Source organism: Acipenser ruthenus, chromosome 17, assembly GCF_902713425.1.
Source record: "Acipenser ruthenus chromosome 17, fAciRut3.2 maternal haplotype, whole genome shotgun sequence".
Classification (NCBI taxonomy): domain Eukaryota; kingdom Metazoa; phylum Chordata; class Actinopteri; order Acipenseriformes; family Acipenseridae; genus Acipenser; species Acipenser ruthenus.
In genome coordinates, this window is record NC_081205.1 from 1,097,083 (window position 1) to 1,122,425 (window position 25,343).

The following is a 25,343-nucleotide window of genomic DNA, read 5'->3' on the forward strand; positions in this document are numbered from 1 at the left end:
GCATGCGACTCCAACAGGAAATGGTGCTTTTTTAAATTTTTTCACCAATAAGAAAGATACATTTAGATTAGGGGCAAGGTTTTTTTTTTTTAAATAAACTGGAAACATATCATATCATACCTGATTTGTGACTGAGAGTAGAATCTGTCTGCCTACATTTTAAGTGAGAATCCGGCTGAGCGTTGATCTCTATAGGATTTTCTACACTGCTACAACACACAGACGAAGCTGAGCACTCTGATTCAAACAGGTTTGGATTTCCTCTACACGGATGGCCCTGCAAGCGATCCAGGACTGAACACTGCAGTTTCTCACAGACACAGGGAGTTATCTTTGAAGATGCCGGTGATCCTGGGGGAGATCAGTGTGCTGACCACACCTCTGGCCATGGTCCGCATCTTAGAGATGTTGTTCGGATGCACGACCTTCAGCTTGGTGTCTTCGGCGAGCAACAACGAAACGATCAACAGCGAAACGATCAACAAATCCAATACCTACACGTTCTGCATGTTCACCTGGTGCTTCTTCTTCATCCTGACCGCCCTGATCTTCCTGGTGGAGTTCGTTCAGTTCCAGAGCCTCGTCCCAGTCTCCTGGAAGAACCTGCCCATCACCATGGCTCTCCTGGGAGCGCTGATGACCCTGATGGCCTCCATCGGCTTCCCCTACTGCGCCATCAAGCATGAGGTATCAATTGACCCCCGTTTGGTGGCTGCCTCCATCTTCTCCTGCTTAACGTTCTTGGCGTACGCTGCAGAGGTTTGTATAACGAAGGTGAGGAACGTGGAGCAGCGGGGGTACATGGCCACCACCCCAGGGTTTCTAAAGGTCTTCGAGGTCTTCGGAGCCTGCGTGGTCTTTGTCACTCTGGACAGCGACGTAGTGGATAAATGCAAGGCTGGCCCGCTCTTCTGGTGGTGCGTGGCAGTTTACTGCAGCTGCTTTTTGATGTCCCTGTGCACCATCGGAGTCATGTTGGGGGAGTGTACGGGACGCTGTCCCGTCCCCTTCGACAGGATCCTGGCAGGCTTCGGCTCTCTGTGTGTCCTGATGTACATCACAGCCGTGGGCTACTGGGTCTGGGCTCTGGTGCATCCTGACCGCTGTAAACAGCACACTTGGAAGGTTATAACCACCACTGTAATGACTTGCCTGAACTTGCTGGCTTACACTGTGGACTTGGCTTTCTCCTTCAAGCTGCTGTATTACAGAGCCTAAAGGAAGCACCGAGGATTCCAACGTATTGTAAATTGTGTACAGTCCTAGATCTTATACGCTTTATCTAATATAAAAGTACTGAATCAAACTATCAGCAGGTGTCCAAGCCATGGGTTTGTGTTGGTTTTCCAAGTGTAGCTACCGAGATAAAAACAAATTCAGACCAAGAAATACAAAGAGAGGAATGTATCATATTAGACAAATATTTTCAAGATCTAGCAAATTAAGTGCATGTGTAGCAAACAGATAAACCAGATTCAGTACAACTTTCTGGACTGTAGCATTTCTTTGGGGACATGTTGTCAGAATAATACCTGGTCATTTCAATAGTAAAAGATGAACTAACTGATCTAGATAATTGTTATTGGTGTTTAGCACTGCGCACACCTTGTGCTGGCTCCCTTTTGTTAAATTTGCATGCTACTTTTTCACTTCTTCTTTTGTGAAGAGAAACTTAAACCTAATAACAAACCTTTTGCTGACAGTATTCTGTGTAACAGTCCAGATGTGATTATGCTGACAGTATTCTGTGTTACAGTACAGATGCGATTATGTGTTCACCAAGAAATGATTTACAATGATTAAAAACTATGAAACTGCTACTTTTCATAAAAATAAATAAAAGGTAAATACTCAAGATTGGGGTTTTGGTTTATTCCCTTTTTTCATTTTGGAAAAAAAAAAAAAAAAAAACTTTCTTTAAAAAGCTGTATAAGAGGAGAGCAAAAAAAAGTAACAAACTAAAAAAAGACTTGCAAAAAAATGTCCCTTAATTACAGAAAGCACATGGTTTGAAGCAAGTGCAAAGCAAATCTAAGAGAATTATTATTATTTTTTTAATATTCCCCCAGAAACAAGTTAGCTGCAGGCAGGTGTAGTTAAAGATTAGGGGGGGGGGGGGGGGGCACACAGGTTTCATTACAAAGAGCACAGCGATGATGAAGGCTAAAAACACACCAATGTGTTGCAGTGTCAATCTGAATAGGACTGCGGGACAATGCTGCTGTATTGTGTAACCCTATAGTCCATGTGCAGCTAAGGATGCAATCCAAAAACGATATATTTGAAATGTTCTATAAGGACGCTGTTCTAATATGAGCCTCTTCCCCTCCTGTGACACGGCCGTATAGTTTGCATCCTGAGCATGATCTGCAAGCGCAGCGCAGGTGGAGCTGTGTGGGCCGTTTTTCTTCTTTCACTAAAGTTCACAGAATAACAAGGTCTTAAAGGGTGGGGGCTTTCCACGGCAGTGACAAATACAGAGATCACCCAGGCTGAAGCAGGCAGGCACACTGGAGGAGAAACTCCTCACACAGCGGGACAGCCCCACTTCACATACCAGGCAGAGCTCATCATCCTGCTCGCTTTCGGCCTGGAAGTGGCTGAGACAGCGTGGGGTGAAGTCAGATCTGCTGAGCTCCGAACGTCACCCCCCCCCCCCCCCCCCCCTCCACCACAAGAATGCAGAAAACAACAGCTTCATGGCTTCCTGCCATCACCATTATCTATAGATAGTCTGCAAACACGTAGCAAGAATGGTACCTGAAAACGTTCTCCTGTTGGCATTGTGATTGATGCTATATAGCCAGGTCACCTGAAAAGGGGGAGTTGCTATTACTAGGATGTTTATTACCATCACATTGGAGATATTGTCTGTTTAATATCATTTTATATATAATCTCAAGTTTTTATATGGTCACTGCAAGAGGGAGAGGGTTGGAACTGTTTTGCAATAGGTCAAAGAAAAACACTATCCAGTTACAAAGTGCACGATAAACAACCAAACCGCACTTAAAGCGCATAATTAAACATAACATAATTCTTTCTAGCTTTGTAACACTTAACTTGAGGATCGTTTCTCTTTTTTAACAAAGCCTGAGTGATTTACACTGGAGTTCATTTAATGGCTGAAGTACGTAAGGCATGTCTGCTAGACAGACATTTCTTGAGTTTTCCCAGAGCTGTAATGGAAATGTAAGATGAAACCGATACAGTACTAAACATAGTAAGAGACTGCAATTGTTTTATCTGATTAGAGAGAATATGCGCAGACCTTCCCTTTGATGCAATCGTCCAGTGAGTTTTAAAACTGGTCACAATGTTTTGACTCATCAGGATCATAAATAGAAACTGCTTTTCACACCTTCTCCTGATAACAGTGCTTTCATAAAAGTCTTGGCCAGTTTTAAAACTCACAGGTCTGCGCATATCCTCTCTCTAATCAGATAAAACAACTACAGCCTCTTACTATGTTTAGTACTGTATCGGTTTCATCTTACATTTCCATTACAGCTCTGAGGAAAACTGTCTAGAAATGTCTGTCTAGCAGCCATTAACTTGTGAAACTACCTTTCCAAAATGAATAGTTTATTAAGAAATACGCTCTGAAAAATACTGAACTTTATGTTAATAAGACTATGACTACCACTACTAATTATAACAATAAAACAATAACATAAAGAAGATGAAGAAAAATAACAATAATTAAGCAAATATTATATACAATTAGATTTTTGTTTTGATTTTCAGGCTAATATTTATTGATTTAGGGGCTGTCCGAAAAGGTATTCCTAGTGACTTTGATTTAACTAGAGAGAGAATGGCAGGCTTTATTTAATACCAGTGCTTTAAAGAAACGATTCTGAGGGACACTAGGTGGGAGTGTTTGCATTTACTGTGGAGAGTATTACCAGTAAGGGTCCTTCAGGTGAAATTTCAAATCCAAACAGCAGGTGGTGTAGACGGACAACATTTTTCTTTTTAAGAATATAACCCCAATCTTCAACAAAAACAATTTGGAACGAAAACCAACAGCTGTTAATTTTACAAAACTTTTTTTTTAAATTACCTTTTTGAAGCCTGATTTTATGAATCAATCTATTAATATTGTCATTTTACTCTTCTCTTTTAATTAATTGTATGTTTTTCTTTCACTGTATTTTTGTTGCTTTTAATTAATTGAATTGTTCCTTAGTTAATTTACTCGCAATCTTACAATTTGCACTGTACTCTGTGATTAATTTTGCTGTTTGGTGTTGTCGATTGTATTGTATTGTAAAGCGGTTTGGGACATTTTGTGTGAAATAAATAAAATAAACTTTAAAGCTTCAAACAGGTTTTAAAAACGGGTATACTGTCCTTATGCAATCGCAAAGATGAAAAAAAAAAAAAAAAAAAAAAAAACTTCAGCACTTTGGAGGATGCACGCATTAGTTAGACCCCATAGTCTTACATTTCCATTAAAACTGTTTAATCAATCTTCGAGAATGTTGACTGCTTGTGTTCTAATCCTGCCCGTCGCCTTTGATTGGTCTGGCCTGGCAACAGTGATCCTGCTGCTTGCGCAGGAACTGGCAGAGTGAGTGAGTTGTCAACAGTCTGTAGTACAAGAGGATACGATAGAGCACTCACGGTGAGCTGTAAGTACAAACCAGCCCGGTGGAAGGACATGAAAGCGGCATACGGTAAGACTAAACGGTGAAAAATGTATGCGTGACATGTTTTCAGATAGTTGCATTTTTTTTTAATTGACTTGAGTTCCGGTTGAGACCGATTTATTTATTTATTTGTTGATGCATCAATAATACTTCACGACAGCGACTAAGACTTGGATGAGCATCATCATGTTGCTGTGTTACATTCATACCAGACAGTTTAATCCGTGATAAAACAATGCATTTTAAAATACAAACACAAAATATAGTATACAGCACTTATACTGTAATGCACCCTAATGTGTTACTGTAAACACCTGCCGAACGTTCTGTGGCAACACGTCATCGTTAATCAATCAATCAATCAATCAATCAATCAATCAATCAATGAGTCTTTATTAGAGCGCCTTTCATAGTGGACCACCATCACAAAGCGCTTTACAAGATGCAGTAACAACAAGAACACCCATAATACTTTAAATACAGAGAAATGCATAATACATGATATACAGAAAAAAACAATGCACAATACATTAAATACAGTGGAAAGTGCATAATTCATCATAGTAGCATAGTACATGAAATAGTAGCAGCAACACAGCAGCTAATAGCAGATATCCGGCTTAAAGAGCATGGAAAGCAAGAGAGAACAAGTGGGTCTTGAGAGTTGATTAAAGCAAGCGATAGTGGGAGCATCACGCACCAAAGCTGGGAGAGAGCTCCAGAGAGTTGGGGCCATGAAGCTAAACGAGTGTTCTCCAAGTGTGCTGCACTTTTGCTTGGGGATAACAAGCAGGCCAGAGTCGGAGGACCTTAGCTTGCGGGCAGGGACATAGCGGGTCAGCAGGTTGAGGAGGTACTCGGGACCTGTGTGATGAAGATCATTGTAGGTGAGCAGGAGAGTTTTGAAAATAATCCTAAACTTTACAGGTAGCCAGTGCAGCTGGGCAAGACGGGGGGGTGATGTGATCACGTTTTTACATCTGGTAAGGATCCTGGCAGCGACATTCTGAACTAGCTGCAGTTGGTTTATGGCGCGTGCCGGGAGATCACCATATAGAGAGCTGCAGTAGTCGAGTCGAGAGGAGATGAATGCATGACAGAGTATCTCCGCATCCGGGAGAGAAAGGTAGGGATGGACTTTGGAGATGTTTCGAAGATGGTAGAAGGAAGATTTGACCAAAGAGGAGATGTGGACATCAAAGGAGAGCTTGCTGTCAAGAAACACCAAGGCTTCGTACTGCGGGGGAAGGCAGCAGCAGACAGCTTCCGAGGTTCAGGGCAGCTATATTGACATTCTTAAGTTGAGTTTTAGATCCTACTAAAAGGAGTTCAGATTTGCTAGTGTTCAGCTGAAGAAAATTGGCAGACATACAGGCCTTGATGTCTTGAATGCAAGCCGAGAGCCGGACCATGACAAAGGGGCTTCCAGGGTGGAGTTTTAAGTAGAGCTGGGAGTTGCCAGCATAGGAGTGAAACACGAGGTTGTGTTGGCGGTTGAGGTGACCCAAGGGAAGCATGTAGATATTGAAGAGAAGGGGCCCAAGAACAGATCCTTGGGGAACACCACAAGTGACTGGGTTTACAACGCCACTGCAACCAGCATAGAAAACAGACTGCATGCGTCCAGATAGGTAAGAGGATATCCAGGAGAGACAGGTTCCAGAGATTCCAGCATATTTCTGAAGGCGGTCAAGAAGAATGCCATGATCTATGGTGTCAAAAGTGGCTGTCAGGTCAAGGAGGACAAGCACAGAGGGAGCAGCAGCATCAGCATTGAGCAAGAGATCATTCACAATCCGGAGCAGAGCAGTTTCAGTATTGTGATGCGGCCAGAGGATTAAGATTAAGATATATCTGTATATATTCGGTCAAGATAATAAAACAATATACTAATATCAAAATAATGAGCATGCCTTAATACACTAACAGATTTTAATCGTCTATAATAAGTCCATTAAATAAGACAGTTGAACCCTCACACCATGATGTAACATCGCCTGTGACTGGGACGCTGGATCAGTCAAGCATTTTCACTTAAATGTTGCAATAAGTCCAGCAAATGCTGGTGAGTTGGTGACCAGCAGGAGCAGCAGCTTTGAAATGGAGCACACGTTTCTTACTAGCTAGCCAGACTGTATTTAATAAAGCCCCAGCACCTGTTTACAGTAACGACTGTATACTGTATTCACAACAATCATTTGGATGCTTACAGTACAGCACAATCCGGTCTTTAACCAGCAGTACTGTCCCTTAAACAGCAAGACCAGTTAAACCACTCTGCTGCCAGCTGTGACCAGTGCTGACCTTTGCTGGGGTACAAGCAGGGACAGTGCCGTACAGTAGTTCCCATTGCAATTGAATTGTGAATCTTTTTTTTTTTTAACCCTTGCTTTCTGGCAACATTATACTTTGTTGTTTTGCTTGTCTTCTGTTTTAATGAAACATGCCAAATAAGTTGGTTTCTGACATATTGGCCTTTCTGTGGAGGATCCTGGGAAACAGTGTCAATCAATTAAGGCGCGCTTGATCTGTATTCTATATTGAAATGTGTCTTGCTGTATGTATGTCTGCATGTGTGTATGTATGTGTGTGTGTTTGTGTATTCATGTGTTATTTAATATTCTCCCCTCAAAAGCACACTCGAAGAATTCATTCAGAGCAGCTCAAGGGGAAGCTGTCTGTGTGTATTTTGTTTTCAGATAAAGAGAATTAATGGCAGACAGGAGCCTGAACGCTGAAGCATAGCCCTGAAAGGTCTTGCTATCAACTGCATTACACACGGCCCTTATTAGCCTAGCTCTGTGCTCCATTTAAAGGTTATTACACAAGTTGAAGCGTTGTGCACTGAAGCCTGTGCCACGCTGATATGCTTCCCCACCCCACCTCTCCACAATTCACCCTGAGGAGTCTAATCGGAAGCAATTTTTAACCAGATCTAATTTGTAAGCTGCGCAGTGTAAATAATGTAAAATTACTGCAAGGGGATGGGTGAGCGAACAGTGTAAACATTTAAAAAGAAAAGCGAAGGCATGTTAAAACAGTCACTATAATAAAATGCAGCTTTAACTGGATTAATGCAATTCTGTATATTTGTGAAAATGCATAAAAGGGTTTGGGGTTACAGGTTTAATATTAGGTAGTAAACAGTTAATAGCTATATGATGCATTATAGTTTGCTGGAGCACGGTGTGTGCTGCATTATCTAGATAATTAGCTAACCACTCAGCGCTCGGAGTCATTTTTGGAGAATTAGTGTTTTTGTGTGCTTAAATTCATTTGCCCAGAAAGGCTGCAGAATGAGAATTCATTAACATTTCACAAGCTGACATCTCTTTTGATTGTGTGTTACACATACTGAAATCTCATTGTTATTGAAATGCACAATCAACCTGTTGTAAAAGGAGCACAGATTCTTAGATTTTGAGCAATTACACATGCAGGTCTCATAGAGCAATTGTAGAGGTCTGTGTCATGCACAGTTTGAAGGTGAGTAGTGATAACCATGCTGATTGCAATTGCTTCTAGGAGCACAATGATTTATGAGTTATGAGAATCCCATGTGGCCCAATGCAGACACTGGAACAGGTGGGGATTGAATGGCACAGGTTTTCAAGGTAAGCTCTTTTGAAAGTGATCCTGAACTGTAATGATCAGGGAATCCGTGTCAGAATTGACCTTTGATGAAGAGAAGTGTGGGGGTGTGATTGTGGACCTGCTAAGCATTGTGTAACAGGACTCACATCCTGGGACTTTCACGTTACGAGCAGGCTGACCTTATTAACTGAGCAGGAGGTGAGTCTATAACCAAGCGGGCAGTGGAGTCTAAATGTTGTAAACCCATCTGATTCTCCGGGAATATGATATGGGGTTTTACAAAGTTATGCAAAAGCTTTTTAACACAGGTAACTGAATGGCTGTATTGTATCTAGATGAACTGTACACTCTACCTTTAAAGAGAAGGGGGTGGGGAAGCTCTCCAATCCTGCATTCTTGAATAGTTCTTGTCCGCTTGCATTATTTTAACCCCACACTGGTTTCTGTTGCTGTTTTGAGAGATGTTTAGAAGCTCTTTGTTTGTCTTTCACTCCTCATTGTGTTCGGAGGTACAAGGTGCAATGCGGGAGTGCTCAAAAGCAGTTTTTTGAAAAGTGTAACATCTTGGGCTGCAGTGTGTTTGCTCGTGTCACCAGTAATGTGAACTTTAATCCTGATGCGTTGATGCTGCGGTGTCTCCCAGTTCTATTTTGAAAAGCGAAACAGATTCCATCCATCCACTCTTCCCAGTTTGTTTCCAGTCAGGAAATGCAGAGTAGTTTCAGCTGCTGGGAGTTGGTATGCCACCTGTCTTCTTGTTTAGCTGCATTTCTGAAGTCTCCTGACTGGCTCTTTTCACGTCCTTCCCCCTGAAACAGGTGCTTGAATGTTTCAGTGGAAATGTTATGCACATTGAAATGTGTAATAAAGAAAATCCGCACTCCATGCACCTGTGTGTATTGCACTACCATTTTTACACCTATCTAGAGGAACGCTTGGCCATTTGTGATTATACTTTCCATTATTATTATTATTATTATTATTATTATTATTATTATTATTATTATTATTATTATTATTATTATTATTATCTATAATTGTGGTTCAGATACCTCATTACACAGCAGGTCAGCCACGATGCTCTGAATTCACAGTCTGCTAGGGGATGTTGCCTGTAAAAGTGAGGTTTAGTTTGTTTCAGTGATCTGGTCCCATATTTTAATTATCAGCAGTAAGCAGAGTGGGCAGTAGTAAGAGGAAATCCTGGTATCTTCAGAATGGCTTGTATGCATCTCATGTATTTCCTCTCACACTGATGTGAGGTAATATGATCTTGCTTTAGTGGCACCTGCCAGTGCACCAAGTTGAGTAAAGGCAAGACTCAATTACTTACGGCAGTGCCCAGACATTCAGGACTGACACTAATCTGACACACAGAGCTCTCAAGACTGCAGAACGGGAGCTATAGGATCCTAGCTTTCATTAAGCTTACCCAGGCACGCTGGTCTCAGTAGTTTGCAGCATGTTTTGGAACCTGGTGTAAATGTGAACATGACTTTATTACCACATGGCTTCATGCTAACTTTGTAACTTGTGAACGGTTTATTAAATGGTACCATTCATTTCCCCCCTCTGATCTGGGTGTTTTGCTTTTGCTCTTTCTCTGGCAGCCGGACAGGAACCTGCATGCTTTTTAAATCTCTTCACTAGCAGTAGGTGTAGCCAGCCTTCACCAGAAGGAGGGGAGTGATTGGTAAGTGATCGGGGAAACCCGAGCCCTCGCAATGAAGACAGTCTGATTGGAGCTGTGTTGTAATTACATGCATTTGCCGTGTCGCTCATCTAAAAGTAATGAGCTCTCCCGAGTCTGATGTTAAGTGAGGAATACATTACCTGCGAGAAGTGACACCGCATGATCACCAGCCTTTCCTGCAGGAGACCGAGTTAATAAGTACCTTTTAGATTAGTAAATGATGTACAAAGCTAACTGAAATCACAGACGAAGCGGGCTCTTCTAGTGGCGCATCTTCGTACCGTTGCCCTAAATATTGTTAAACATCCTCTATGGAGGACCTCTTTCAGCCAGGCTGTTATTGTGTTCAGTGATGTGACTAAAAGGGTCGCATTACGCAGGCTGAGCAAAATGCAGAGCAAAAATCTGTCAGAATCACAGCCACTGGCTTAATATGGAAAATCTTCTTCCAATGAATATCAGTGCAAAGTTTAATGGGATTCGTAACAGTTATTGAGACATATTCCTCATTGCCGCATGCATTATTAGAGGCACAGGGTACTTTACACTGACCTAGACTAACCTGTGCTGTCCACCCCTCCCCAAGCTTCATCACAATTGGGTCTCAAGATGGCCAGTAATGACATCCTGTGACACCAGCACGAGGGATAGTAAAACAGCATGCTCCTGTCACATTCCTGGTAAGCATTGTGGCGTACCTCATGGGGTTGCAACAGGGCCGGCAGTCCCATTTGGCAGTCCTGTGATTCCAAGGCCTTGCTAGGAGCAGGCAGAGTGCAGGGGAGGCACCGTTTTGCACAAGACCTCTAATTAATAATAAAATCAGAATAACTGAAGGACTTGAAGAAAGGCATCTGTACGAGAGCTGGGGAAATTGATCGGGGCGTCTAAAAATAAAGACTCTGTGTGGTCACAGTAGGTATGAGTAATACGATTCCCAGCTCTATTGCAGCAGCAGAACAGCTATAATACATTTTTACATGTGTTAATACAGAAAATAATAAGATAGCAGTATTATCTAGGATTACGTTCGTGATCACAAAGCCAGACAGGAAGAAGCTAAGAACTGCTATTATCTGGCGTGCCTTGCTGAGATTTCTTTGCATAGAATTATATTAAAGCACATTAGGGAAAATGCTCTTCTTACTTGCTTCTACTGTAAAAGAGGCTAAAAACTAATAATACTGCATTCAATTAGGTCGCCTCACCAGACTGGAAAAAAAAAAAAAAGGTTCTGATTAAATATACCATTCTTTTCGGATTGTGTGTCGTCTAATATAGGGCAAGCTCAGAAAACGCCTCTTTGCATTCAGAGCAAGCGATCAGGCAGAAACCAGATACAGGTGCCCTGGATAAGTTTTCACAACCCTTAAAACTCCAGAGGTAAGTGTTCCTTTGTGAGCCACACCCACACTATGAAAAGCCTACGTTTCGAAAGAGCCCTTTTGTAATGTGATGAATGGCAAGATAACTTCTATTTTCAACAAGGAAAGGAGAAGAGAAGCCATAGCCAGTATTTTGTTAGTCGGCTGTCCCTGGGCCAAATCTACTGTCAACGCTTTAAAAAAAAACCCATCAGATCTAATAGTTGCTTGTGTCTTCAGGTTCTCACCAAACAGGTTTGACGGAGCTACACTTGTCAGAGTGGCAGAACTGTGAGTGGAGAGGCTTGTGTTGGCAGGCTCTTTGCAAGCAGTGTCCTGCAGTGACCGTCTGCGATTGCGGGGCAGAGCGAGTTAGAGAAACGCTGGTGCAGCTGAGCGGTGAGCAGCAACATTAACCCTTGAGGTCCTGCTTCATCTCAGTGCTGTATGTTAACACATGCCCTCGGAAATCACAGTAGAGCCTCACAGGACTCCAGTGTCCCAGTCTGTATACATATATTTAAAAAAAAATACAAATAAATGTCGTCTTCTTCAGCTAGGCAAAAATAATTCAGGACCGAAAGTGTTAAACACTGAGTCAGGAACTCGGTGAAACTAATTGACAAGCGCTGCTACAGAATATCAGATTGTATAATCTCTTATTCATAAAGCTTTACAATGTGGTCTTCTTAATAACTTGGGCTGCACCTTTTTTAACTAACATTTTAAGACAACTGGAAACAAGAGAAATCCAAGTTCTTTTTTAACATTTGAGAGTTCAGGCTTTTTCAGCTAAAAAAAACAGAGCAAGCTTTTAATGGCTTTAAAATGATGCCGTTGTCTGTTAATTTTTGGATGACTGCTTATTTTGCATACAGTTGTGTTTTTTCTTCATGGTCAGAGTTTTACGTGTTTATTTTTTTGCATCTGGCCCTAGAGGAAGGGTTAAAGAAAGTGAGACAAGAATCCGTCAAGGCAATCTAAAATCCATCGGGGGCTGTGATGAACAGTGAGAGTTGCCAATGTGACATGTATATTGTTGTTAGCAGTAGAGGTGATGGGCAAACACATTGCTAAACACAGCGACTTCCTATTAAAATGCTGTGGAAGAGATGGAATAGTGTAGAGGCTCGCCCCTTTAAAACTAAAACGAATCAAGAATGCCCCATGCAGGCAGCCGTCTGATTGTATACTCGTTTTTGCCAGCGTTTTCTATAGATCCATCCTCACCAACTTATTTGTACAGATTTGAGAACAAAACTGTTACTAGTGTTGTATATTTATCTGTATAACGTTCAGGGCAGATAGTCGATACAATATTTGCTGTTGATTTATGTGAGGCACTATTTATTTATTTATTTTTTCTTGCCACCATCAGGAAATTGCCAACAGCGTCCAAAGTGAAAATGCTAAGTCCTATTTGTTCTTGGTATCTGTCCCATTTGTTTGTTTTTTTTTCAAGTTGATATTGTAAAGCAGATATCCAGCCAGCTGGCACTTGGATTGCATTGTATCCTGAGAAGGAAAACAAAGTGAGCAGGCAGCTTGATGCAGTGGTGCTGCAATACAAGTGCAAGGCAGTGTTCGCTGATGAAGTCTTGGATGTCAAGGTGTATTTATTAGCCCTGTGTGGGAAGAAGAATTCACCTTCGGTCCCGTAGCAGTGTTGTGATGCTGCTGCTGTCTGTTTTTATGGAGCCCCGAGCGAGCGTATGTTCCAGTTTTATTAGTGGAGTGTGACTGTTACGTCTAACTGGACTGGGTCCAGCTGATGCTTTCTCTGTTCTGGCATCGTCTGTTCCATTCTCATTCTGTTCAAATTTGATTGTTTTTTTTGTTTGTTTTTTATTTCACTTGTTCATGGTTATTAATCAACTACAAAATGTCTTCATTGTCAACTTGTGGTAATTTAGTAGAGAATTTTAGCTAAAAAGCATTTCTGTATAATTAACTCTAGCCCTAGCCCTGACTCTAGACTCTTAGCTCTTTACCTGAGCCCTAACCCTAACCCTAACCCTAACCCTAACCCTAACTCTAACAAACATGTTGAGACAGTAAGCAGAACACCCTCACTAATGAAGTTGGAGAGAGCAAAGGTGGGGATAAAATATATCTTAAGCAGAAGACACTCTGCTGGTTGGAAATATCCAGCAATAAATGGGTACAGTACTGCTTATAAGGAGTGTCTGTTGATATTGGGGTGGGCTGGAGATGCGTGAGACCGACCAGTGAGTCATTGTCAGAGTGATCAATCGCATGTATTGTTGTTTGGGTTTAAAACAGTGTGTGTGTGTGTGTGTATGTGTATAATATATATATATATATATATATATATATATATATATATATATATATATACACACAATAGGTCTGTAGGACTCGGAAACTGATACTAAGAATACTATACATACTTAACAAAGTACATGAGGAATAAACAAGATACACAGTTCAGGGTAGAGTGGAAGTGACAGAAAGCTTTCATTCTCAACCATTGTGTACAGTACAGTTATACTGTGTCAGTTACAATGTAAGCTCCTAAATCCCTAATGCTGCTCTGTTATCAGTCAGAGGTAATAATGGCAAACTGATTAACTAGTCCAGCACAGCAGCACCTGGTACAAGACGCTTCCTTCCATTGCCTGTAACTTTAGCAAACACAGATCTGCTGTTGCTGTGACTGTGTTGTTTGCTGACAGTTCAAAAGGTATATTTGCTTTTAAGGATTTCACAGGTTCACACTGGGTGGTACTCGCTGCCACCTGCTGCTAGTGCTGCACAAGCAGATTGTTTGATTATTCAGAATGAGCTCTCTACAGAAATCGGGCGCTGGCAATCAGGAGAGGCTGATTGGTGTTGATCGGCCAATTTACCATTCAGAGTGAAGAAACAGACTCTGCGGAGAACAGCAATACACATCAATCCAATCAGCTGTTTCTTCCCTTGTTTTACTTGGAATGGTAAATTAGCCTGAACATGCTGGCTGGTTTTTGAAAGTCAGGCTGCACTGGATGATATCGGAGATATATACACAGTATTATATATATATTTTTTAAATGTTATTTTATATTTTACAGCGGCAATAGCGTTTTCTTGGGGCTCTGCCAGGCTGCAGAACTGCAAGCATTTTGTCGTTTTTCTTCTCTGCAGTAAGTCACGTCTCTTAGAAAACGCAGTGCTTCCTGCAAACAGATTGGTCCGTTGGTGTTGTGATAAGCATAATTCCAACTCTCATTTAAATTCCATTTACAGGTGCTACTGTTGCTGCTTGGCTCTCGTCAGCGGTTGATCTTTTTCATATTGCAGGCTTTCTTTCTTTGTGGTCTCATTATATTTTGTTTGCTTGCTTGCTTGTTTTGTGTTGTTTGCCTCTCTGTCTATGCCGGAGCAGTGGTCTAATCAGCCATGAAGGTTGCTGACTGTTCTGCACTGTTATAAATTACCAGCCCCGATTCCCAAAAGCCCCAGGAGCTGCAGACTGCTGTCAATCCCACGGTTTGCAGGCTGTTAGCCAGGTCCAAGTGTAGTTTTTCCCACCATCCAGAAGTAATCCCCTTTTTATCCCTAGCCATGTGTGTGCAAAAGATATCCGCAGAAGCAGATTTGCACCCAGCTGACTCTCTGCTCCTGTTCCATTCAGTCAGGAGGCTTCACAGTTCTGGTTATAAGTGGTTGATCTAAAAGGATAAGAGGCGCATTGGGCTAATTTCAGGGATAGGAATTTGAGCCCTTCAGAGCTTTTCTTTTTACAGGTAACTCAATTCTGCACACTTGAGGTTGAAGTGTATGGCTAATTAAGGATCCCATACTGAACTTAATATCAGTTTCTCACATGTTTATTATTACATTATGCATGCTCTGTTAGATTCCCTATTGCTGTTTTCCCTATTGCCATGCTTACTGCAGTAGTTACATGCTTGCATGGCCAACAGCGATGTAAGCAGAAACAGCCATCACGAATTGCACAAAATAGACGTTAAACAGGTAAGGAATTGAATGTTGAGAGTGTGCAGGTGGCATATCCTTTCAAGCTCATTTCTAGTAAAATGTGGAACGGATCAAACCACTATGCAGTGGGAGCCCCATTTTCCATCGCTGTATCGCAGTAACCCTGGAGACAGCAACGGAAAGTGAGGTTGTAAAAGACGCGACCTCTTCCCTAAGGTTTTAGGCTGAAGCAGCAGTAAGAGCAGAAGGAGTCCATTAATGCCAATCAGGAGGTAACAATAGATGAGCTGGTATGAGGATGTGAGTGGGTTTCCTGCTTTGTTAGGAGGAGGCTCTGGCGAGCATGGCTCGGAATTCCTGTTGTTTGCGAGAGCCAAGTCCTGGAGAAACGAGAGAGAGAGAAGCAGCAGCAGCTTAACAGGCTGGCTTGCTGCAATCTGACACACACACACAAAATGAAACGTAATGGTTCGTCTTCTTGTAGGTCATGTGTTATGCAGTGACATCATCAAGGAACAGCTCGTGATCGTCTCCTCCATGTGGCATGCTGTCACGCAGATGTATGATGCGTACATCAGATTGTTTGAAAGCATGTCGGTTCTCAAGACAAACCCCCAACTATTTTACTGCTGGGATTTGTTCGTTTATTTTTATTCGATTTTATTATAAAACTTTTTAATGGGTACCTTTGGGATGTTGTTTTATTCTCTGGATTATTTATGAAAGGCACTATGTGAGTGTATTATTATTATTATCATTATTATTATTATTATTAGTAATAGTAGTAGTAATAGTAGTAGTTGTACTCTGTTTCTATGACTGAAATAGATGATTGCTGGCTATTGATCATATTTTTCTGTAGTTTGAAACTCTTACAAAGACACAATGTAGTGATACTGTACAGTATTTAGATCTAACATTCTCTCTCAAGAAAAGGGGGGGGATAGCACAGATACAACATCTGGTCACTGAACGAAGTCAAAATCCAGCCACAGGGTGACCATTCAAGACAGAGATAAGAATGAACATTCAAATCAGATCTTGCCATTACAATGAACACTATTACAGGAGGATTTAAAAATAAATTAAATTAAATTTAAATTAAATAAACGTAATATTTTAGACTCATGTACAGTAATTGGCCTAATAAAATTGCGTGTACTCGCCGTCTGTAAAGCCTAATGAAGAATCAGCAATACAGCAGGAGGATTGAAATCAATAGGGGTGTGTAATGCACCAGCCTCATACTAAGCAGACAGAGCTGAGACTGCTGAAGACTCAGTGTAGGCTGAAGTGTTCAAATGAGATCATGCTGCTTTTTCATGACATAGTTAGCAACACCAGAGCAGCAACAAGGACAGTCCTGTTTGGGGAGAAAGGGAGTCTGTGATGTTGGCATGGAAACGATTATTCTCAGTCCTCAGACCGCCAGAACAACATTGCCGTGCTACATTACTGCCAGTTAGGGGCATGGCTTTCATAACGAGTGGGGACAGTAGGTGCTGTTGGGTTCAATGAAACGAAATGCCTTGCTTGCGCATCTCTGTACCTGCAGCAGTCCGTATGTTTTGTGTAAATTGCTGCACTTCATTGTTGGAGGACGGTAGGTTGCATGGCAGGAGTCCAAGCCCGGAATTGTTTTTTATAAAATGAGTCATTTTTTCTACAGCAAAAACCAACACCCAGCTAAACGACTTTTAAGATGTAAATATTCCCAGTAAGGGCCAAGCAGGCTGAAGTAATACTGCAAGAGAAACCTGCTGTAGGGTGATTTTTAAAACAGAAGTGTTACTAATCCCAGAACAACTTGTTGAACCTCATTGTATTGCAGAACTGTCTGAGCAAAGCTCTACATGGAGGGAACACAGTTTGAATTATCTTAAAGGCTGACGAAGTTCGATCAGAGATATGCTGCTGTAATTAAATTGCCAGCATGCTCGGGCAGTACAGTTGTTTGTTTTGTTTTTTGTAACTGTTTTTGGTCCCTGTGAGTTGGGTAATTCGGTAACATTTTTTTTTTTTTTTTTTGGTGTAACTGCAGAACCTTAATGAAGTTTTTAAACAGGGTCAGGGGACCCAATCTTGCTGCAATCTAATTTATCACACACAAGAGCTGCGGGAGTGTTTCACTGAGCCACGTCTGCAGTGATCCCAGCGACTCTCCATTACAAATCCCTTCAACACCCCTGTCCTCACCACTGACAGAACTGACGAAGCGCCAGGCGGTTTGCACACATTGTATTTTTTGATCAAGACAAATCTTTGAGGGATTTGATGTGCCTTTGACTAATGGCAGGAGTTCAGTTTTGCTGCTCATCTTACACAGTTCTGAACCAAAAAATATTTTGCACCTGCAGAAAGGGCACGGCTTCTATCTGTCTCTCATCAGCTGCCTCAGCAACTTTGAATGTCTTCACCCTTAACTATTGTAGCTTCAAATGATTTTTTGTTGTATCACCAAGAAGAAGAAGAAAAATATCAGCCAGAACTTAAAATTTACATTTTATAGTCCTACATTTAATTTTAAGATTTATTTAGAACATATTTGGAACCATCACCCATTCTACTCCTGCACACATGCACACACACACACACACATACACACACATGCACACATGCTTCCAAGTCAAGGTTCATTCTGTCCTTGATTTTTACATTTTAGCATGAAATTCATTAATGAACTGTAATGATCATGGCCCCAAACCTTGTTAGTAGGAGGGATGGCTCATCCAACACAGTACAGTCTCAGCAATCTCTGAGTGGCCTCTTTTTGAAGTATACCATGGTTAAGGACTGCAGAAGTGTAGTTATTAGCAGCTGTAAAACAATGGGACTCTCTATTCAAAAAACAAAACCATTTTTGCTTTAGACCTGCTTTAGATTGAAATGTTGCACCACTCATTTGAAAGGAAAACCGTCGACCCTTAGTAAGCCGATGTTGCATTAAACCATTTGTGTGTTCCAAGTTAACGATGCATGCGGTTTCTAAAAAGTGTAATTAAATTAATTTGTAAAGCTGTGAACTGTGAATAAAAAATCCCCATTTTCTGCTTCGTTGAGCCAATACGTCACGGTTGCTTAAGCAGATTTTAAAAAGTTTTTGAAGGTGCAGTTCTTTGCTGCTCATAATTTCGTTAAACTTACGTAAGCAAGAAAACATCCATGGATGTCTAAGTGTTTATTTGTTTTTTTTTGTCCTTAGAAACAGGTTAAAGACAGCCATGTGGCAATGGCAGAGCTCTGCGTTGCTTTCTTAGGATAAGACAGGCTGCTTATCTGGAGGTAGAAGAGAATGGATTTTGCACCCAGCAGACAGTATGTGTAGTTGTGTACCAGAATACTCTCAACTTCTTCGATCACAGACTTCTATTCGAAACGTTTCTCGTTACATTTAATTAAGAGTCTTGTCGTATTTCTGGACCTAGCACCTAGATGGCAGTGTGTACCAGCCAGAATGGACGTGGCATTCGAAGGCTGACCAGACCCCTGGTTGCCTTTGACACACAGATACACACACAGCTCTTGCGTGTCTCCTCTGTGTATCAGTCTTTTTATTTGTTGGCAAAAACAATGCTTGGGGTCAGCCTGACATTTAACACACTGGCTAGAAAAGAGCATGCCAGGGTTTAGTGTTCATCGGGATGTTCTCAGAGCTGTTCTCTGTATTAATCAGCTGGCAGAGTCATTTTCATTTTTAATGCCCTTGCTGTTATATTGTGTTGGCAATCATTCCCAGTGCTTCTGGATATCCAGTTTTAGCCACCCTTTGCCTCTTTCTGTCCCTGTAAACGTTTACATATAGTTGATTTAGTTTTTGTAGCTTTTGAATAACATTATGGTCTGACAGAATATCTAGAATACCCAAAACAATGGCACGTCTCCCTTCACGGTATAACTATTCTCAATGCAACCTATCCAAACGTCTGATTTAATCTCACTTTGGCACTCTGTGACCCTGTACGCTGACCTTAGGTTTTTTCTGAGTGCCGATTGTCCTGCAGCCTTGGTTACTGTATAATGCCAGGCTGTGTGCTGCTAGTTTCTATATTAGTCATCTCTGTGTCAGAGCAGCTCAAATAGACTCTTCATTTGCCTGTGCAGGAGCAGCACAGAGAAGCGCTGTGTTCCTCGCGTTCGTTAGCGGAGTGGAAATTCGTTTGCCACGTCTCTTCCACTTGGATGACTGTCAGTGATTGACAGACCCCGTCCTATAGCCGGCGGGTCACTGCTAATGGAAATTTAAATGACTAAATTAGCAGGGCTGATTTGCTGTTTCTTTGAGGTGTGCAGTCTCTTGAGAAGCTGTGTGTACCCGCGTCATCCTGTCGCCAGGGAAACGAACTCAAGTGTGCCGATGTCCCCAGCGGGTGCTGAGCTCAGTGACAGAGTCTGTGCCAAACAGGACAGTGCTTTCAAGGTTGGCAATGGGGTGCCGCACGTCATCCATAAACACAAGCAGCCTGTTTCAAAGACCCCAATTAGCACTGATCTTAGACTAGCTACCATACACACAGTCAGTCCGCTATTGTTGATCGGAGACTGTAAAACCAGCCTCTAGTCGTGATATACACCACCACTCGATATATCATGGGTGTCGGGGTCCAATAGAAATCCACTCTATATCGAGAGTGGCTTTTACTGGTGCATTGCTGCCACACCCGAACACCTCGCTGGCTAAAATAAAAACCGCTTCAGCGAGTAGATATTTAATTTGCTTTGTGTTATTGTGCAATGCGTGTGTATATGATAACAGTACAATATTAATGTTTTTAATTGTTTTGTATATTTTTGTTTGTGATGTACAATACGAAATAAAATGAACAGTAATTCTAAGTGGCTATGTATATTGCAGCTAAGGCAATACGCAGTTAGACAGTAAAAATGGGGAGCCAACTCCAGGACCGCGATATATCCGAATCCGCAGTATAACGAGGGGCGATATAGGTCGCATTATTAAAAAGAAACTCAACACATTACATTTTAAATTTCAGTCTTGAATTTCACTGCATAAACTACAAATACCAGCTCGTAAAGTTCTTTGGCAAGCATATTTATATATTAGACAGATGTAGCTGTACATCTTTTGATCACCAAATATGAAAAAGTTATTTGGTGTTACTGTAGCTCTCTCAAGGCTTCTTGTATAAATCTACATAGTCTATGATTGAAGTGTCTTACAGTTAATATAAATAATCTGTGTAATACTTTTCAGTTTTCAGGGGTGGAGGTAAAGGTTCTTGCTACAGCCTCCGAGACTTCAAAGCAAACAGTTCATCTCTCGAGTAATCGTCGTTCCTCCCTGCTAATTGCAGAGCGCTTTAATTACTGCCAAGCTTGACGACTCCTCCGCCGGAGAACATTCAAGTAGGGAGAGTGAGTGTGTTGAGCCATCATTGCTACATTATGAAGTTCATTTACAAAACATCTGGGTATAGTACGCCTGGCCTGAATCTATCTGTTTAGAAACGTATGTGCACATCTACTGTGTACAGCGCGGTCATTTTATTAGGAACTCGAAGGAAGTAGGCACATTATTTATTTGGCTTATTATATGATTTACGGTTGCCACACGCAAGCTGTCTAATCCAGAGAAATGAATTCCTTTTAATCGTCTTTGCTGAAAAACTAAGGCTAGCTGCTCAGTTTTCCAGCTTAATAAATAAGTTATTTTGAGGCTCTGATCTCAAGGTTAAGAATTATTAAAGCGAATCAGTATTCTGAGCCATCTTTCTCTTTCATGTGTGAAATACAGTAATACTGGGAAAGCAATCCTCCGCGCATGCTGTCTGTATCATCCAAGTGAAGGCACGTTACTGTAGTGCAACCTAAACTAACCCGGACTAATAAAAAGGGTGTGTTGTCTCTATGGCTATGTATTCGGATCACTGTTTGCATGTAAACACAATGAATGATTTGTGCACTCATTTTTGCAAGCAATTTTTTATTTATCTTCCGCTGGGAACAAACGGTCCATTTGTATTACGTTGCTGTGGTGTTGTTGCCAGAGTAACATTTTTCCAGTTAGGTTATACAGTTTAACGTGAACCGAGTGGAATGTTGTTGTTTTTTGTTTTCAGATAATAAGTTAATTTAGTTTTTTACCCCCAGTGACATCGCTGATGCAAGCAGCATGTGACAGTCCTTGACAGAGCCCAGCTGTTGTGCAGACAACACCCACAGCTTAGCCTCCTACTCTCAGGGCTGCGATGGAAAGGGTTCAAATTGGAGCTCGTTTGTTTTTGTTAAAGGGTTAGGAGATTTGATTAACATTTGTTTAACCATTCCCTTAACTTTTTAAGTAATCCTTTTGGGTCTTAGTTTTTGTTGCAGAATTGTAATAATTTTTCTCTGCACCTGAATCCCTCCACATAAAATGCCGTCTCCTTTTTGATTGTTTCCTGATTGTAAAAGAAATCACGTGCAGTGCAATGACCTTTCAACCCCCCCCCCCCCCCCCCCCCCCCCCCACCATATCACGTTACAGTGTTTCTTAGGCGTAAAGAAGTACTCAAAAAGGATATTCAGGTACAGTACAGTGAGAGTTATTACATTTCAGTTCAATTTAAAACATTCACATATGAAACTACTTACCCAAGCAGTATACAGTAATGGCGTGTGGTAGAATTTGCATCACAATTTGTTTATCAAATGTGTAAAACCTGTTCATCTCTGCTGCAGGTTAGTAAAAGGGGACCGCTGTACTGGTAGGATAAAAGCAGCATTTGCCTAATGTACAGTTTGCTTAGCCAATGGATCAAGCCCTAATGTGAGTTAGGTTTCGTATATTCTTCTTGCGTAAATTAGGCAGGCGAGTGAGTGTTAATATATGGGTGTATTACAGCGATCTAAAAGTAGATGAAATTACTGTATTTAAATACTTATTATATTTTTTATAGCAGCTACAATATGTTCTCTATTCAAACAACGATACATTTTCAGTGATCCGAGGTTCCTCTTCAAACCGTGACTTGGATACTTTAATCAGTATTATGGACCTCATGATCATATGTTGTTTTGTTTTTTTTTCTTACTCTGGTGCAATTGATGACAACGTGGCTTTTATACAGGCTGAGCTGCAGTTCTCCTGTGGGGTAGTGATTCTGGCAGCTCTCCACTCCAGCAGCTGGCTGTTTCTTTGAGATCAGGGCTCACCGCATGAACTTTGTCAAACTGTTTGTATCAGTGTCCTCGTTGCTTCTTTGAACACAGACTCTGCTCTTGTTGTGGAGTGGCGGAACCGCAGCAACACTGTTTGCTTGTACTGTAGCTTTCTTCTGTTCTCAGCTGTGATAGGCTGCCGTACCCGGTAAGGGTGCCAATATAGAGACTGTTACCCAACACATCAGACTGTGCCATGTGTTTGTGTTTTATTATTTCCTGACAATTGCAATGTGAACTCTAAACAGAAAGCTATACATTGTTTTTTTTTGTTTTTTTTTACTGTTTTACTGTTCCTGTGAAGGTTGAAATAGGTGCCCTTTAGTTGACAATTACACTTTACTTGGCTAGATAGATGTATATTTAACTGTGTGTGTGTGTATATATATATATATATATATATATATATACACATACATACATACAGTTCTCACCCATTATAACACGCCTCGTTATAGTGCGGAATTGGTTATAACACGGTAGGGTCAATCCCATTTGCTCCATAATGCCATTATAGTCATTATATATATATATATATATATATATATATATATATATATATATATATATATATATATATACATATATATATATATATTTTAAATCACTGTTCCAATGCAGTGAATTGCAACAGGGAGATGCAGCTGTATGTATTAGGGGATCCCCCCATACCAGGGGTGCTGTTTGCATTGCAGGTTAATCAGTAGGCTCCAGTACATACTGCTGCTGCTGCTTCTTTGACCCACTCCTGTGTCTCTGGGGTTGGGCTTGGAAAGGAGTAATTTCAGCTGTCAATGTTTACCTGGAAGTTAGCTATTGGTGAAAGCTCTTTACACCAAGTTAATATTGACCTCTTCTGCAAACCGTGTGCCGGTTCCTCCATTTTGATCTTTATATCCAGAAAGCCACTCGTTTCTGGAGAATGGTAAGGCTGTGCTGTTCCTTTTCCTTTCTTACCTTCAGTTCTTCTTGGTTTCGTTGTAGTGTTTTGTGTTTGTTGTATAATCTGTTTGCTGGAGGTATGTGGGTATGCTTTTTGCTGTCTTCCTAGAATATCCGAACTTGGTTTTCCTGGTAAAATAATGTAATTAAATACACAGGAGGTTCATTCTGTCAAGGAAAATGTTTTATGTTTTGAATTAACGTCAACAGAAGGCCATTGTTTCCGATGGAAAGCCTTCAGATCAAGTCACAAATGTAATTAAAATAAACGTACAGCCGCCCAGTGTTTGTGTGTTAAGTGATACATGTCGAATGCAGCTATTTTCAAATTATATGTGTTTTTGCCGTCGGCTCTACTGATAATGAAATGAAAAATACACATCAGATCAACAACAACAACAATCTCTATTGCATCTAAGGCCTGTACATTTAATCAAGAGTAAGGTAGAAATTGCAATCACTGCTGGACGTGCCACGTATTATATGTACCCAGAGTACAGTAAAACATCTTTTCCTTTTGTTTTACCATGTGGAGCTTGGAGTGCCACTGGCCTAGCCGCTGTGTTTTCTGAGGTCAACGAGACGTCTTATTTTAGAAATCACTGCAGACAGACAGTGACCTGTGGGTCCAGTACAGCGCTGACAATGGAGTCTCAGTTAATGAACCGGTAAAGATTACTTTAAAATGCAGTGCCTGATGAATCAAAACACATCCACTCTTGTGTGGCACTGGGATAAAGAGAACACAGTGGATTGCTTTGACAAATATATATATATATATATGTAGTTGCTGGATGCAGTCCACATTACATTACATTGACTTTGTATTTTTGTAGGTGTTGCGTTTTATTTGTTAAAGATAATGGAGAGGTAGGTGAAGGGAGCAATGCATCCACTGTGTAATTTTTATTTTTTTCCTCTGACTAGCTCTCTGTCTGTCAGCCTCTGACAGGTGTCTGCTTGTACTGAGAGTTGCTAATGAAAATCTGCAGGTCCGCACTGCAGCAGCAAGCAAGGCAGGTTGTAAGGTGGGGAATGCAGCTTCTGATGCAAGGATGGAGACAAGACTCCTATTGCATAGCATTCATCCACTCCAGATATTAATACGAGCTTGATTAGCCAACGTGTATAGGTACAGTAACAAGCTCAGGTGTGTCTTATTAAACTCCTAGTAAAACCAGGAGTGGATCAACCTGCTATGCAACAGGAGTCTTATTTCCATCCCTGTGTTAGCAGGGCAGGAACCTCAGTAATGACATCAGCTGCTTTCAGGAATACCATACAGTAGTTAGAGCTGCTCTTCCATCCAGCCTGTCTTTGCAAGGTATACAATCATGCCTGCTTGCTTTCTGCAATCCCAGTTGTTGTTTTATAACAAGACACACCTGCCAACAGAAAGATCAATGCATATATTCCTAGCTTTATAGTCGCGATCAATTTGGAAACTCTTCATATAGCAGCGGACTGTTTTGAAAGGGCTTTGCTTTCTTATTTATTTATTTTTTTTGCTTTATTCATTACTACCGGCTGCTGATTTGCTGCGTGGTTCAGGGGCATGAGATTTAATTTTCATAATCTTGTTAAAATAAGGGGATGATAAAGACAGGATGGTTTGAGGATGTTGCTGTCACATGGCATCCCCCCTCTGCACTGTGTGTGTGTTTAATAGGACATGTTGCTGCACTTATTAGGTTTATTATAGCCATGTTTATTCTAGACACTTTCTGTTAGGATTCACACAGGTGTTTAGGGAGTCATTGATTGAGGGCTAGCTTGGTTATAAAGTGCATTATCATGATTTCTCAGCCCCCGGTATTTCAAAACACATCTTAAGCAGAGGGGACTTTGGCAGACGAGAATCAACCTGCAGTGCCTCAGTTTCCTGAACACAAGCCAGGTCTCGGGTTTTGTGTGGCAAAATTCTGGCACCCCCAAAAGATTCCAAATAACCAGCCAGCCAGCCAGCAAGCCAGTGCCTGGCAGCCAGCCAGA

General features: G+C 41.2%; 2 protein-coding genes across 7 annotated transcripts in view; both read left to right on the forward strand.

Moving 5' to 3' along the window:
- Positions 1-339: 339 nt before the first annotated feature.
- Positions 340-1,218, forward strand: LOC117423598 (myeloid-associated differentiation marker homolog). The gene has a single exon (XM_034039657.3). The coding sequence runs from the start codon at positions 340-342 to the stop codon at positions 1,216-1,218; it is 879 nt and encodes a 292-aa protein (XP_033895548.1).
- A 3,287-nt stretch (positions 1,219-4,505) lies between these two features.
- LOC117423115 (testis-expressed protein 2-like) overlaps positions 4,506-25,343 on the forward strand; it is a 51,915-nt gene continuing 31,077 nt past the window's right edge. For 4 of the 6 annotated variants that reach the window (XM_034038555.3, XM_034038559.3, XM_034038560.3 and 1 more), the window contains exon 1: positions 4,506-4,682. The gene's annotated coding sequence lies outside the window, so the exon portion shown is untranslated. Of the gene's footprint in view, positions 4,683-21,756; positions 21,777-23,286; positions 23,335-25,343 lie in introns of those variants that run through there. The other 2 variants (XM_058989721.1, XM_058989720.1) reach the window with 2 other exon arrangements.